Here is a 16723-nt window from a genome sequence, read left to right on the forward strand (position 1 = left end):
AACTGTTTTTGTGCTATGAAGATGCTGGATATAATATACCAGCAAAATATCAGCTAATAAATTAATAAATATTATTTTCTTATCATTCTGTGTTGTAATCAATACCGTGAAAATAAATTAACATGTACTTTCAACATAAGCCTTTCCATGCATAGGAGGAGAAGAACTGTTGATAGGTAGGTAGTAATAATGTAAACTCTTCCTTCAGTACTATCATCGTATCCTATTCACAGTATACCCCACAAGGGTACATAACAGGAATTTGAGGATGATGATGATAATGATTTATCTAATAATGTGCTGATATAGACCAGAGAATGTAGACAGCACTGATTGTGAAATGTTTAGACAAACTGGTTGGTATATAAAAAGGAAGGTGATCCTAATGGAAAATATTAATCACATGAATTGGACGGATGATAGTGTATGAAAACAAATTTATTGAGTTTGAGGGATAACTCTCTTAAACAGCATGTGAAGAAAGCAATACAAGGTTTTAGGATGTTGAATATTCTCAAGATGTGGCTGTAAATGAGGTATCAACATTGTCACTGATTGGCGAGTGATGATGATGATGATGAGTTACTGGTTTCGGAGATGTTCAAAGAGGAAAAGGCTGCTGTCAAGAAGGGATGTGTATGTGGAATTATGAGATAGGTAATTATGACAAGCTTCAAAGTCATATGGCATCAATATTATGAGTTAATCAGCTGTGGAGAAAAGAGGTTGACAGAGCATGAGAACTGATTAAGAAGGATATGAAACAAGCAATGCACAACTGCATACCAAGAGTCAAGCAAATAAATAGTAGGAGTGAAATGGATGAATAGTGAAATCAGGCAAGCAGTGTGAGAAAGATAATTAGTTAGAGGTGCAAGACAGTCAATGGCAATCAGATGAATAAGGAATGCAATTGCAGGCTACAAAGGTAACAAGAATGGTAAAGAAAGAAGAAGTGCAGTATGATAGAACTGGCCAGTTAAGCTGAAAAGAATTCAAAAGAATTCTTTTGTTATGCGGAAAGAAAGAGGAAGAATAATTATGGAAAGTGACACCTGTGAATAGTTATAGTAACAATGACCATGGTAAAGGATTTAGTGGAGTTATTTAATAAACACTAACTGTGTATCATAGGGTATATACCAGATAAGTGTAAATGATGTTATACAACATCTAGAAGGAGAGGAAAATAATAGAATTAAAGGTGATATAACTATAGGCACGGATATTAATAAAGCCACAAGGAATACATAACACTTTTGTTAAAGGAACATGCAAAAGAGTAAGCTATGCCTCTGACCTAGTTATTTCAAGTTCTATAGCAGAAAAGTTCCTAAAGAGCGAAAAGAGAAAATAATAGCACTTCACAAGCATCATTCCAGGACAGGTTTCAATTAGAGACCAATCTCTGTATATCTGCAGTTGTGGATAAGGTATTAAAGAAGTTTGATAGAATATGCCCTCTGTCAACAAAGAAACCAAAATTTTCAAAAATGGAAGAAATTAGTGGCGCCACCTGTTGTATCTTTATTGTTGAAAGCGGCAACCTTTATTAGTGTCAACTGTTTTTTGTTTCATTAGAAGCAGAGTTATCGTACCAAGAGTGACTGTTTTGACGAATGGTCGGAAAATGAGGTTTCAAACAGAAAGCTGCGATTGACTTTTGTGTTAAACTTGGTAAAAGTTTTACCGAAATGCATCAAATAGCATACAGTGATGAATGCTTATCCCATACTCAAGTTCACGAGTGGTTTAAGTGATTTCAAAGTGGTTGTGAGACGCTTGAGGAGAACGAAAAGCTGGGCTGTCCAAAAATTGGACTGAGCGAGGTTAACATCCAAAAAGTGCACGATTTCATCAAAGAAAACCCCGAAATTGTCTGTGAGATTGATTGAAGATTAATTGGGGATTCCAAAATCAACTGTGCACAGCATTTTGACCAAGAGTTTGGGCCTTCGTAAATTGAATTTGTGATTTGTTCCCCACAAGTTGATGACGACCAAAAAATGTGTCGAATTGAGCACTGCAAGGACTTCATTAAAACCGCTCATAAAAAGACTCAAACTTCCTTGAAATGATCGTTACTGGCGACGAAACCTGGTGTTTTGAGTAAGTATGAGCCCGAAAAAGTGCCAGAGTGCTGAGTGAAGATCACCAGAAGAGGGGCATCCGAAAAAAAGTTGCTTCGAGAAGTCAAAAGTAAAGACAATGCTGATTTGTTCCTACGATTCCAAGGGCATTATCCACAAAGAATTCATTCTGCCTGGCCAAACGGTCAATGGCGAGTTTTATCTCTAAGATTTGAAGCGATTGTTAGCGAGAATTCGTTGCATATTATTATTATTACGGGCAACTCCAGGGAGTCATTAGACTCATCGAGGGAGACCCCAAATCATTTTCATCACAACTATTCGACATTCATACAGTATCTATCATACCTCGCCTTACTCATTCACTGTCACAGCATCCACCACAGACTCAGGGAGCGCATTCCACTCATTCACCACTCTAAAAGTAAAGAACCCAGCTCTAACACCTTTACTAACCACACTTTTGCCCAGTTTCCATGGATGTCCCCTAGTCCTACCACAACCAGCCCTGTTTTCAAAAATATCTTCTGAATTAATTTTATAGAAACCCTTCAGTAATTTGAATGTCTCAATCATATCTCCCCTCCTCCGCCTATCAACCAATTTTTGCAACCCACAAATCCTCAACCTGTTCTCATACGGTTCATTCCACAGACCTGCTATCATCTTGGTCACTCGCCTCTGGATCCTCTCCACCTCCTCCCCATCAAGAAGAAACCTAGGTGACCAAATCTGAGCACAGTAGTCGAGATGAGGTCTTATCAAGGCTCGATACAGAGGAACAATAACCTGCTTGTCTCTGCTTGTCAACGTATTCTTCAGCAACCAAGTGATTTGATGAGCTGATTTGGCCACTTTTGCAATGTGTCCCCTAAATTTCAATTCCTTATCCACCAACACTCCTAAATCTCGTGCCTCATCAATTTCCTGGAGCACGGTTCCACCAATGCAGTAAACTGCCTCCCATCTTTTCACCCCAAAATGCATAACCTTACATTTTGCCACATTAAATTGACATCCATTCTCCCTAGCCCAGACCTCCAATCTATCCAAATCATCCTGCAAAATTTTGACGTCATCTGCATTCACTATTGCCCTACCCAACTTCGCATCATCCGCAAACAAATGAACTGTTCCTCTCAAATCCTTTCCTATATCATTTATGAACAAATTAAACAGCAGTGGTCCAAGAACAGATCCTTGTGGTACACCACTAGTCACAGGCCGTCTTGTGGACTCTACTCCTGAGTAAACCACTCTCTGATATCTCTCCGTCAACCACCCTCCTATCCATCTCACCAATCCTATGTCCATTCCCATATGCTGCAATTTACTGATTAGAATTCCATGTGGTATCCTGTCAAAGGCCTTAGCAAGGTCCAGCAGAATCACTGTAAACCCATTACCCTTATCCAGTTCAGCCGTCACTGTGTTATAATACGTGAGCAAGTTACTGAGGCATGACCTACCCTTCACAAAACCATGCTGTCCCCGATACAGTATCCCATTTTCTTCTATCCAATCTTGTATTTTCCTCTTGACTATTTTCTCTAAGACCTTGATAATGATTCCTGTTATGCTGATTGGCCGGTAATTTTCAACAGCAGCCTTGGAACCACCTTTGTGCATGTCATGAATATGTCATGAATATCATGACAACCTACCACTCGTCAAAACACACTGTCAATCTTGGCACTATAACTCTGCTTCTGATGAAACAAATGTCATAAACAGTTGACAACACTAATAAAGGTTGCCGCTTTCGACAACAAAAAGATGCAACAAGTGGCGCCACTAGTTCCTTCTATTTTTCGGTTTCTTTTTGGACAGTGGATGTAGAATACAGGATTGCAACAATGGACTTAGGATTTGCAATGATCATGTGTTTGTGAAGTGTAAGAGTCTTGTTTCAGCAATTGATTTACATTTTATGATAAGGTGAATGGAATATGTTATATAAGGAAGACTGATGTTCTTGAACTTTGCAAGATTCGATAGATTACTACATAACAAACTTAACAGACTGGTTGGATGGATTGGTTCTCTGAACAATATCAGCAAGTTGTGTATGATAGAAGTTTCTCAGAAATGGTCACCAGTGGTATTCTTTTTGTTCTAGAACTATCAATGTTTTAGTTCCTCTTTGTAAGTGCTAGTCATAATAAAATCACACCTTTTCAAATGAGAGAACATTGAGTTCACTTTATATAGGTAAGATGAAGAAGACAGCTCTGGTTTTTAAAGAATGCGAGCTGCTTCAAAACAAAATTTTGCTAATAGCCTATGCACTGTTAATGCAATAAAGAAAGAACATGGTATTACTAATGTTTTAGGATTAAGTGCATAATCAGCTGGCAGTCAAAATCAGTGATTTTATTTGCTATTATGTCTTGAAACGTACATATTTATTTTTTATTTTTATTGCAGTAGAATGGAATACAATTCTGATGTTTATATTGTGTTCTACTTACATGTAAGTATTTGCACAGAGGATAGACAAGAAACTTAGCAAACATTTTGCTTAAAACATAAAGCATTATGTTAACATTATTTACATTATTATCAAGTTAAAAAGCTAAAACTTTCCAGTATAGCAACTTAATATGGAGTTCTGCTCTATTCCAGTTTACATAAAGTATATCAGGATTCCAAGAAAGGTAAACACAATTTTATTCAAGTAAAACCTAATTTTTATATACATTTGTATTATAATACTAATTTTATGAAGAAAAACTTCAGTTCAAGTTTTTTTATCAAATAATCTTACAGCTTTTAAAAAAAGTGAATCAGTGATTAATCCATATATACACAAATATGTACGTTACATCTTTTCAGTATCACACAAACTGTTTGCTTTATGCTGATATAATTAAGCTATATAACAAATTCTAAATGCATAAATTAATATTCACAGAAACACTCAAACCTACCTACCTTTCCATGAGAAAGTGTTTTATGTGTTGTATCATGTTCTGTTTGATGCCGGGCTCTATTACTTGGTGATGCCTGAGAAGGCACACTAGGAGATCGAAGTTTACCTTTAGTTGACTTAGCACCTAATAGAAAAAGAGTATAAAACAAAATTTGCACTTAAATTTATTTACAACAGGATTATAAAAACTGTTTATGAAATTTAATATGCAACATTATTTAAGAAGTGTTTCACATAGCACCAATAAGGAATTTTGTGTGATACATTGTTTGTTCAACACAATCATTTCCAAGAGTGAATATTTAAGATATGGGATTTTGTGTGATATATTGTTTGCTCAACACAATCATATCCAAGAGTGAATAGATTATGACATAAAAGTAAAGCAAGGATATGTCAGAAATGTTTTGTGTGCAAGCATAAGAAATGCAAGCTGTGTCGAAAGCAGGTGAAGTAACTAATATTAATGATGCAAAGCAGTACAGTGAAAGTGTGGAGAATACTATGTAAGAAATGAGTGATAGTGAGCAAAATATGTATGAGCACATAAAAGAAGTGCCTGAAGGTACTGTGGATCATGAGAACAGTGAGAGGAGTAAAAGCGTGTGTATGCTGAATTCCTTATGGGACAAAACAGGAGTTCAAATGATTGGAGAAACAATTGGCATGTAGCACAGGAGAGAAAAGAGAAAATGACAGAAAAGTGAATGGGAAAGGTATGAAAGAGCAAGAAACTGGGAATAAGGAAAATGGTATTGTACAGAGATTCAATGACAGGTGTACCTAATGAGAAAGTGATGAAAGCATGTTTTCCAGGTGCAAAGAGATAAAGAATATTAGTGAAGATATTAGTTTGCAGAATGGAGAACTGAAAGAATTGATTGCTTTGGCAGACATGAACGATTTGAGAGGTGAAAAATATGTAATGAGAGAAGATAAAGAAATGCTGATAGAAGTGAAACAGCAAAATGAAACAGTAAAGATTTCGAGTATGCTACCTCTGTATGATACAATTGAATTGTGAACAAGGGCCACGATTGCTGACTGAATCATGATATGATTGTGCACAAGGAACGGCATGCAGTTTATAGATGTATGAAATGAATTTGTTGGACAAAAAGGACTTGTATATGCCTGATGGACATATACAATCGAATGGTTTGAATTACATGTTTGGAGAAGGTTGTTCAGTGCAAGGTCATCTGACATGTATTCTCAAGAGGTATACAGGATAATATGATAGTAATACATGAAGAAATTACATCATTACTAACTTCCTATTAACAATTTTCCTCAAAATTAATTTGTTATCTGTAGAGACTCCAACATTATCAGATCTTATATTTCTGTCTTCTAAGTCAAATTTTACTGTATCAATCCACCTATATCTTGGTCTATCTCTGGTTCTTTTTCCTGACAAGCTGGCAGAGAACACTTGTTTTGCTCATCTTTCTCTCCCATTCTGTTTAAGTGACCATACCACCTAAAACATTCCTGGATATGCTAACAATGTCAAGTTCTTTCCTAATTCTTCATCTTTTTCTTCTGCAGTTTTTCCCACTTAAGTAGGTCGCTGTTTGTAGTTAGTCTTCTCCACAACCTCCTGTCTTGGGCTGTAGCCACATCCAAGTTCATCCTCAAGTCCTCCTCCACCATATCTTCTTTGGTTGCCGTGCTTCCTCCTCCCCTGCACATCCATTTGCATGACCTTTCTTCTCACATACTCTTCCTCCCTCCTCATCACATGACCTAACCATCTCAACCTTGCCTCCTGTATCTTTGCTCCTAAGTTCGTAACTTTCACCGTTCCTCTTACAGTCATTTCTCAGACGATCCCTTTCTGGTCACACTGCACATCCACCTAAGAATTTTCATCTCTGCTACCTCCATCCTGCTGATGTTATTTTTCCTCAGGGCCACAGTTTCCATAGCATACGTCATAGCTGGTCTCACTACTGTCTTGTAGATTTTGCCTTTTAGATTGATCGGATAGCACTCCAGCCATCTCTCTCTCCAGTTCCTCCATCCCACTTCCTTCTCAGCCTCACCATCCTCTTTTGTTGTTGAACTTAAGTATCTAAAGTCACTGACCTTCCTGAACATTTCCTTCCAGCTCCGTCTCCTGGCTGCCATCCACTTTGTAACACATATACTTTGTCTTACTTCTGCTCAGTCTCATACCTCTCTCTCTTCCAGTACTTTCCAGTTTAGCTGTCACTTCTCTTGTTTCTGCATACAGCACGATGTCATCTGCATACAACATAGTCCAAGGCGAGTCTTCTCTCACCTCCTCCATCACAATATTAAACGGGAATGGACTTAATGCTGATCCTTGATGCAAGCCAAATGTCACTGGAAAACTTTCTGTTTCTCCCAGACAGGTCCAAACTCTCTTCTCCAAACTGTCCTCACATTTCTGTACATCTCCTGCACCAGCCTGACATGTTTCTCTGGTACCTTCTCCCTCAGACACCTCCAGACTTCTTGCCTTGGCACTCTATTATACGCTTTCTCCAGATCAATAAATACCAGATGTAGCTCCCGTTGCTTCTCTCGAAACCTTTCCATCATCTGTTGTAACCCAAAGATAGTATGTGTCGTCGATCGACCAGGCATGAAGCCAAATTGCTCCTTTGCAATCTCCACCTCTTTCCTCAGTCTTCCATCAAGAACCCTTTCTAGGATTTTCATTGTGTGGGACATCAACTTTATTCCTCTTTAATTCTTACAGTCTTGTGCATCCCTTTTACTCTTGTAGATGGGGACAAGAATACTTTCCCTCCATTCCTCGGGTATATTTTCCTGTTGACAAACGTTTATTACCAGGTCCCACAGCAGGTCAATTCCCTCTTCCCCCAGTGCCTTCCATGCCTCCACTGGGATCCTGTGAGGGGGGGCCACTTAGTTTTCCATTCTTCATCCTGTTTATGGCCTCCTTCACTTCCACTCTACTAATGTTCTGCACCATCCCCTCGTAAGGCTCCCATCTTCTCCCATCCTTGCATTTTCTTCATTCAAAATCCCTTCAAAGTATATTCTCCATCTGTTTCTTATATCTACATCCTTCCTTAATACCCTTCCTGCAGTCTTTGATCTGCCTCACTTGTATGATGTCCTTTGATACCTTATTTCTACATTTTGCCAATCTATAACTCTTTTTCTGTCCTTCCTTTGTTTCTAATTGATCATAAATGTCTTGATATGCCATGGCCTTCGCCTGTGCAACAACTCTCTTGGCTTCTCGCTTTTTCTCTCTCTATACTCCTCTGTCCTCTTCCACTCTTGACTCGTCCCACTTCTGCTTTGCCTTCCTCTTAGCCGTCACTGCTTCTTGTACATTATTATTCCACCACCAAACCTCCTTCTGCTCTCTAATCTTTCCGCATGTTTCACCAAGAACCTCACAACTCAGAATTGCTTTTGAATTATGCCTCCACCAATCTTGTACACTTTCTAGTTCATCCGAAATCCTCTCTGACACCTTCTCTCTAAAACTGTTCCTCACACTCTCTTCTTTTAATCAACTTTATTGATTAAAATCCTCCCATGGCTTCCAAAGGTTCTTATCTTCGAATTTATTTTAAAGTCTGCGCACAGCAGCTGGTTTTGCTGCACCACTTGATCTGTTGGGATTACCTTACAATTTGTTACTGCCTTAAGATGTTTTCTTCTAGTCAAAATGTAGTTAATTTGTGAACTGTTGTTGCCACTTCTAAATGTTATCAAATGCTCTTCCCTCTTACAGAAAAAGGAGTTCACAATTGCCAGATCAAATGCTACTGCGAAGGCCAAAATCCTCTCTCCTTCCTGGCTCATCATTTCCACTCCATGGCCACCATGCACCCTTTCACAGTCCCTATTCTGTCTCCCTATGTGTCTGTTCAAGTCTCCTCCGACAATCACCATCTCGTTTTCTTCATCTAGCACGTTCCAGAATTCATCTCTCTCTTCTGCTGTGCAGCAGAAGAGAGAGATTCATTCATATGATCCTGTCGTTCCTGATAAAACCCCAGATAAACTGGAGGAAAAACCCTTTTGTCCACGCCCAAGACTGGCTAACTTGGCTATGGCTGAGGAAGATCCTTAAGCTACTCACGTCGACGATGGGAAGCTAACCTAGGACACTCTTTCCCCAGGCATATGATTGCCAAGTGCATAGCCAATATGCTAACTGTGCAGACAACATACTAATGGAGTGCCTCAAGGGGCTCTTGTACTAGGGCTACTATTCCAATCTGTATATTAATAATATAGTAAATGATTTAACACAGATATTCAGCTGTCAGCAGGTGATGCAAAACTGGGGAGGATAATAGTTGATAATGCAAAGTAGATATCCTGCAGGATGATTTAGATAAATTGCATTGCAGGCAAAGGATAATCATCACTGTAATGTTGCAAAACGTAAAGTTATGCACTTCAGGGTGAAGAAATTACATACTGTTTATCACACTGACAGTACTGGATTGCAAGAAATTGGTGAGATTAGGGATTGAGAGGTAATATTAGTCTTATAATTATAAGGCCAAATCATAGTCTTATAATTAAATCATAATTATAACGCTATGATTTGGCTGCATCTTGACTACTGTGCACAGATTTGGTTACCTAGGTTTCTTGTGGATCAACAGGTGGGAAAGAGGATTCACAGACACATGACCAAGCTGGTGATAAATTTGTAGAATGTTCCTTATGAGGACATGAAAGTGTGTGGTTTGCAAAGTTTAGCTGACAGGTAGAAAAGAGGGGATGCAATAAGTCACTAAAAAGGTTCTATAAGATTGACACAAAAGAAATTTTGTCAACATATTAGAGAACTAGGGGTCACCCCGGGAAGTTTTATAAGAGGGTGGTTAGCAAGGGTGTACAGACTAGCTTTTTTGCTTGGAGTGGCAAACGAGTGAAACAGATTGCCAGTAGTTGTGAGTAATGTGTGTGCATGCACACATGCACACACCAGTCAAAAAGGGAAGTGCATACACTTAGTAACTGTGCACCCAAAATTTTTTCTTTCAGAATTTCTAACTTACAGTCAATTTTTTAACATACTATAAAAATGGATTCTATGATAAATCATACTTGTTACTATTTTATTTACTAATTTCTCTGTGCATTACAATATTACTATAACCCATTACAACTCATCAAATTCCTGCCATGCACCATGTAGGGGATGTAGAGGATATGATAGTACTACATGAAAAAAAATTACATCATTACTAACTTCCTATCTACAATTTTCCTCCAAATCAGTCTGTTACTTGTCAAGACTCAACATTATCAGATCTTATATTTCTATATTTCTATCGTCTACAGCACTTTGTACCGTATCAATCCACCTATATCTTGGTCTTCCTCTGGGTCGTTTTGCAGCCAACCTGAGTTGTTTTGCTATTCTTTCTTCGCCCATTCTGTTTAAGTGACCATACCACCTGAGATTAGCTCTGCTAACGCATTCCTGGATGCTGACAATGTCAAGTTCTTTCCTTATATTCGCGTTTTTAACATGATATTGCCATTGATGCCATCTATTCATGCCTATAATCTTTCTCAGGACTCTCATATCTGCAGTCTCTAGTCTTTGGTCAAGTGTTTTACTTCTGACCCAGCTCTCAGATCCATAAGTTAAAACTGGTTTGAACACTGTCTTGTATACAGCTAATTTAGTGTTCCACCTAATTTCTCTCTTATTCCATATGAATTTATTCAATTGACTTTCCACCATACCAGCTTTGCTAATTCTGTTGTCTATTTCTATATTCAATTTACCATCTTCACTAAAAATCGTGCCAAAGTAGCTGAAATGTTTTACTTGTTCCACAGGTTCTCCATTCACAACACTGTTGACATTTTCACTGATTGTGCTTATTTTCATTGTCTTTGTCTTTTTATTGCTGACCTTCATACCATATCTATTACAACAGTTATTCAATTTAGTCAGAGAATCTTGCAGACTTGTAGCAGATTTATTTAGAAGTATAACATCATCTGCATAAAGCAAAGAGCTGACATTAACATCTCCAATTTTGATATCATGTTTAATACCACTTTCCTTCATAATGTGATCCATACAGATAATGAATAACAAAGGGGATAATGTACATCATTGTCTCACAGCAGATTTAACATTAAACCATCTTCCTGTACTTCCTTCAATTTTAACTGCTGACTTACAACTCAAAGACTAAGTATTGCTCGATATAATGTCCCATCGACACCATATAACTGTAGGGTATTGAATAGCGTCTCTCTTGGCACCTTGTCGTATGCCTTTTTCAAATCGATAAAACTTAAATACAGATCTTTGTTATATTCCCATGCTTTCTCAACTATTTGTCGTAAAGTGAAGATCTGATCCTGACAGCCTCTATTTGGCCTGAATCCAGCTTGTTCTTCACCAAGCTTTTCTTCCACAATTCTTCTCAACCATTTCTAAAGTATACTTGCATAGAACTTGCCAGGAACACTCAGTAGGGAAATACCTCTGTAATTCTCACATTCAGTTTTATTTCCCTTTTTATATGTGGGTACTATGAGAGCTCTACTCCAATCATCGGGAATTCGTCCCTCTGGCCAGGCTTTCTGAACTATGTAGTGCAGCCACTGCAAGACTCTTATACCACCATTAAATATATTTTTTTTTACATTACTTTTAGCCTATGGTATGTGGACAAACTGCAGAGACATTTGTTTAATGTATACTGTCTAGACAGTACAGTCACTTAAATGGGATGCAAATGGTTTTGGATTTTTGTAGCTACATAAGATTTAAATGAATTAATTTTAGTGCTCTCAATTTTACAGGTTATAGCTAGATAAAAAAAAAAAAGAGCAACAATTAATGAGAAATACTACATTAGCAGTTTAGTGAGTTAAACTATCAAAATATCACTATTGAAAAGTGATAATTTGTTTATAAACTGCATATGTGTATAACTATTTAAGTAGCTGAAGAAGTAAGCAGGTAGGTTGCTTTTACAGAAATATTTAGCACACAACACACACTGAGAATGGAAATTTGCATGCATGGGCTTGCAAAAATTAAAGGGAATGCTGGTTGTAAGTGCTCTAACAATGAGATTAAGGAGAGACACGATAGGTATTACATGTATAAAGGTTACTGTAGGTCTCCCGCAATGAGTCATCCAACTCCAAGATACCCATATAATAAGATTAGTAACTTTTTTTGGGGTCTTTTATATCCTCTTTTATTGTCCTCTGCAAGCCCATGCAATGCAAATTAACGAAACAAAAAACTACATATCAGGTTGTCATGTCATATGTGTTGGTACCTTGCATGTGGAGCTGACATAAAAACTACCATTTAAAAATGTCAATAATATCATTAAGCAAGATGCTTACTAAGCTAAATTATTGTCTTTTAACACTTTGCTACAGGCAAAAAATTGTTATATAAAATACTTCAATCAGTAAACACATTAAAACAGATAATGCACACATTCAAGTTATTTACTAAAGAATTAATTTATGAGCCAACCTGATGCATTACTGTCATCTGTTTGCCGGCGACCATTCTGACTTTGATTACGTCGTCCCATAACAGGAGACGGAGGAAAACCACTGCTAAAATTCCGAATTAGTGACCGTAAAGATTTACTTTGATTTTCTAGTGCTGGAGTTTCCCTGTGCATAAAGAAATAAGTAAAAGGCACATTTTGAGATGACACACATACACAGAGAGAGAGAAGCAATAAGTAAAATTAATTGCAGAGTGGTTATGATTTCAGTACTTTAAATATTGCAGCAAGAAATAACTACTTATCTAGAAAAACCATTTAAATTACACTTGATAAGAAATTATATTATTACTGAAATAAGTGCCAACAGGCTTCACCTTGGGCAAAGTAAAATTATTCAAGATTAAGTGGATATTGAATACCACAATATTTCGTAGCCGAATAAGAAACTCAAAGATAGGAAATCTAAGAGTCTCGTGCCGAATATTTCTAAAGATCGGAGAGTCCAAGCATAAGCCAACACCTGGTAGCGTAATGCCAAGGCGACTCGTAGTAAAGGTGGAGTAAGCTCTGATCACTGTTCTTAGTATTTTCCCATAATGTAAAACACAGCTCCTCGGAGATGTATTACTGTTCTACATTATGAGAGAAGGTCACTACCCAAACCGGTTTCGACCTTTTTTGAGGTCTCATCCGTGAGTAGGTAGACCTAGATGTAATACTAAGGTTTTTCAATGGTGTTGGCTTATGCTTAGACTTGCCAATCTTTATATAGTTTTCTATATTTGGCATGAAACTCTTAGATTAGATTTCCTATCTTTGAGTTTCTTATTCAGTTAAGAAATAATGTGGTATTCAATATCCACTTAATTTTGAATAATTATATTCTTGTTTAATCCTTTATCCAAGTGTAAGCATGTGAAGCATCTTCATGACCAGGCTTATTGTATATTGAGAATAACTTTATCAATTGCCTTAATACTCCATAATGCAAAGCACACTTCCTTCCAGATGTGCATAATGTTATGCATGACTGATGAGACCTCAATAAAGGATGAAACTGGTGTGGTTAGACATGGCATTATCTTAAGACTCCAGCATTATAGGATCTTAAATTTCATTCTCCTAAGGCACTTCTGACTGATGAATCAAAATCAATCCAGAGGAAAACTAAGATATTTTGGTCTTCCTCTGCTGTTCCACTAACCCTCTCCATCTTGGCATCAAACACCTGTTCTGCTAACCATTCCTCTCTTATTCTATTTAAGCAACCATACCACCTAAAATTAGTTCTGCTTACACATTCCTGAATGCTAAAAATGTCAACTTTCTTCCTAATATCTACATCTTTAATCTGATAATGTCATTGATACCACCTGTTTACTTTCAAATTTTCTCAGAACTCTCACAGATGTAGTCTAGTCTCTGCTCACTTATTTCTAACCAAATCTTAGATACATAAGTTAAAACTGGTTCATACAGTGTCTTGCATATTATGAGTTTAGTGTTCTTACTACTTTTTCTCTTATTCAACTACTTCCTTACTATGTCAGTTTGTTTATTCTATTGTTTATTTCCATACTTAATTTGCTACCTTTGCTAAAAAGTGTGCCTAAATAGTTGAAATGTTTTATTTGTTCTAAAGGGTCTCTTGGCTGTTTTCAGAATTTTTTTTGTCTTTTTATTGCTAATTTTTATGCCAAATTTATAAGGGTGATTAATTCAACTTATTATGCAATCTTGCAGACTTGATCATTAAATCTTAAATCCTCGATTTATTTAAGAGTAACATTGTTGGATTCTGAGTGAAGAGAAATGAAAATTGTTAATACTTCTCTCCGAATCCAACATAATCCACCATGACATAAGCAAGACATGTATATTATTTGATGTTAGTCTCTTGCTTATAAATTAATATTCATGTAATTACTTTAAGTTTGTTTATTATTGTTTAATAATTTAATCTAGAATATGTATTAGTTACAAAAAGGACTTTGTATAAAAATGTCATTCATTTTATTTAATTTATTCCTATGATTACATTGTAAGAAACTATATATATAAGTTTAATGTACCTTATGTGAACTATGAATTATTTTCTTATTTGCTTTTTTGAAAGAGAATGTAAATATTTAATTGGAAAACGAAAGCAAATAGGAGAGAAGCATTCAGGACATCAAGGAGTAAAGTAACGGCTGGCAGTAAGGGGATTTGGAAATATCGTAAATAGATTAACAAGGAACCGGGAAATTAATAAGCAATTAGGAATATTTATACAGAATTCTAAAATTACGACGAATTCCAATTGTTTTGAAGAAGAATAGTGCAAAGCTGAATTTAATGCATAGAAGAAAACAAGGAATAAGTAGATTACCTAAAACGAGTGCGTCAAGACTTGTGAAGCTCTACGTTTAATATTTCAGTTATTATAGTGAAGATTTCTTTTGAATAGTGTTACTTCAAAGTGATAGTTAACTACAGTTTTAAGTGTGCCTATAGTGAATCCAATATGTAAAAGATGTAACCCGGTAAGAGCAATCCATTTTTTATATTTCAGTGTGAAGAAATAAGAGTTAGCTCTGCTTTATATATCTTAACATTAACTGTGGCGTTCTACTAAAAATAGCCAAAGTATGGAGCGCAAAAGTGTTTCCCCCTTGAAGTGATAACTGCCTCATAATTAAGTGTTTGTTGACTAAGAGAGAATTAGAGAATACTACTTTAAGAATATTTACTGTAAGATTCTGTAACATTGAACTGTGTGAACCATTTTTAATTATTCTGAAGAATGTAGAATTGACAGCTGGATGTTTGATGCCTAATGTTTTATGTTTGTTATGAATATTTGAACTAAGTTGATTTGCATTATCTTGTTTTCAAAGTTATACTTAATGTACATGTTATATAACCGTGCATTAAATGTTTTGTTTTATTGATTTCAATTTGGTGTTTGCCTGATTCTCTTTCATTGCACCGCTCAAAGTTTATAGGACCTTGCGGAAGCCTTAAATGATAATATTAACCTTGGCCTATAAAAAAGTGAGATTGAAAAAGTTAGTTGATGATTGATTCCACTATATTATATAGACTAATCTGAATATAGGGTGGCACAGGATAATATAAATGTCTCTATATTTGGATCAGTAATCAACCAACAATTAATAAAAAAAAAAAAACATAATTTAAATAAGAATACCGTTCCAACAAGATGGCGGATTCAAAGCCAGGATGTACGACACAACAAAATGGTGCAGTCGACAGGATGTGAATTCACTAGTGTAAATTGAGTAATTAAATTTTTTTATGCTATCGTGGAAGAAGAGGTGATCCCTAAAACCTTAATAGTAAAATTAAATGAATCACAGTGAGCAGGTTGTGAACCAGAATCAGGCAAAGAAAGAAGCTATTTTTTTTGGATTCAGATTTTTAAATTTAAGTTTGTAGCTGATAGATTAATATGGTAGTTTCATCTAGTTCGAAATGGAAGATAGTGAATTTTTTCGTACAGTGAACGGATAATTTAACCCACAACAGGTCTTTCCTCAGTTTTCGGGTGAGGAATCAGATGATGTGCTGTCTTTCTTTTCTTTTGTTGAAAAACTTAGGGAAATAGCAAACTGGACTGACTTCCAATTATTAATATTGTTGAGAAGTAAATTAATTGGCATGGCAAACACATTTTTGTACTCATACCCAATTCTCAAAGAAACTTTAGAGTATCAGAAATTTAAGGATGTTTTAATTACGCAATATTCTAGATTAAGAAGTATTGGCCCTAACTTATGGAAACTACAGAGTCACACAAAAAGATAGAGAAACTATCACAGATTTTTACAATCAGTTTGTTGACACTATCCAACGGTTTTAATGTAACTAATGAAGATAAACCTCACTTAGACTGGGCTGTGTTCCAACAATTCCGCCAAGGTGTTAGACCAGAATTAAGGGAAACAGCCTACAAGAAGAGAATTACCACATTAGAAGAGTGTTTTAAAGCTGTGAAGGAAAAAGAGCAAATGATAGGAGACTTTTCTCCCTCATCCAATCTAAGCCATATAAATTTCTTAGAAAAGGCTGATTGTTCCTCTAACATAATCAAAACTGAAAGGGAAAATAAAAAGGAGAAAGGAAAGATATTGGGGAAAATTCTATAAATCTTAATCAAGTGTCGGACAGTGAAGATCAATCAAACAAAAGGATATTAATGGAGGAAGCGAAAACTA

General features: G+C 36.3%; 1 protein-coding gene across 1 annotated transcript in view; it reads right to left on the reverse strand.

Moving 5' to 3' along the window:
- LOC150106813 (WD repeat-containing protein 91) overlaps window positions 1–16723 on the reverse strand; it is a 324316-nt gene that overhangs the window by 177027 nt on the left and 130566 nt on the right. Inside the window, exons 6-7 of the mRNA XM_090392727.1 lie at window positions 12521–12666; window positions 5025–5146 (exon numbers count right to left, since the gene is read on the reverse strand). Of these exons, the coding sequence (XP_090248853.1) occupies window positions 5025–5146; window positions 12521–12666 (268 nt within the window). The remainder of the gene's footprint in view (window positions 1–5024; window positions 5147–12520; window positions 12667–16723) is intronic.

This window comes from Typopeltis vanoorti, chromosome 5, assembly GCF_054136105.1.
Source record: "Typopeltis vanoorti isolate ZY-2024b chromosome 5, IOZ_Tvanoo_1.0, whole genome shotgun sequence".
NCBI classification, from domain to species: Eukaryota; Metazoa; Arthropoda; class Arachnida; order Uropygi; family Thelyphonidae; genus Typopeltis; species Typopeltis vanoorti.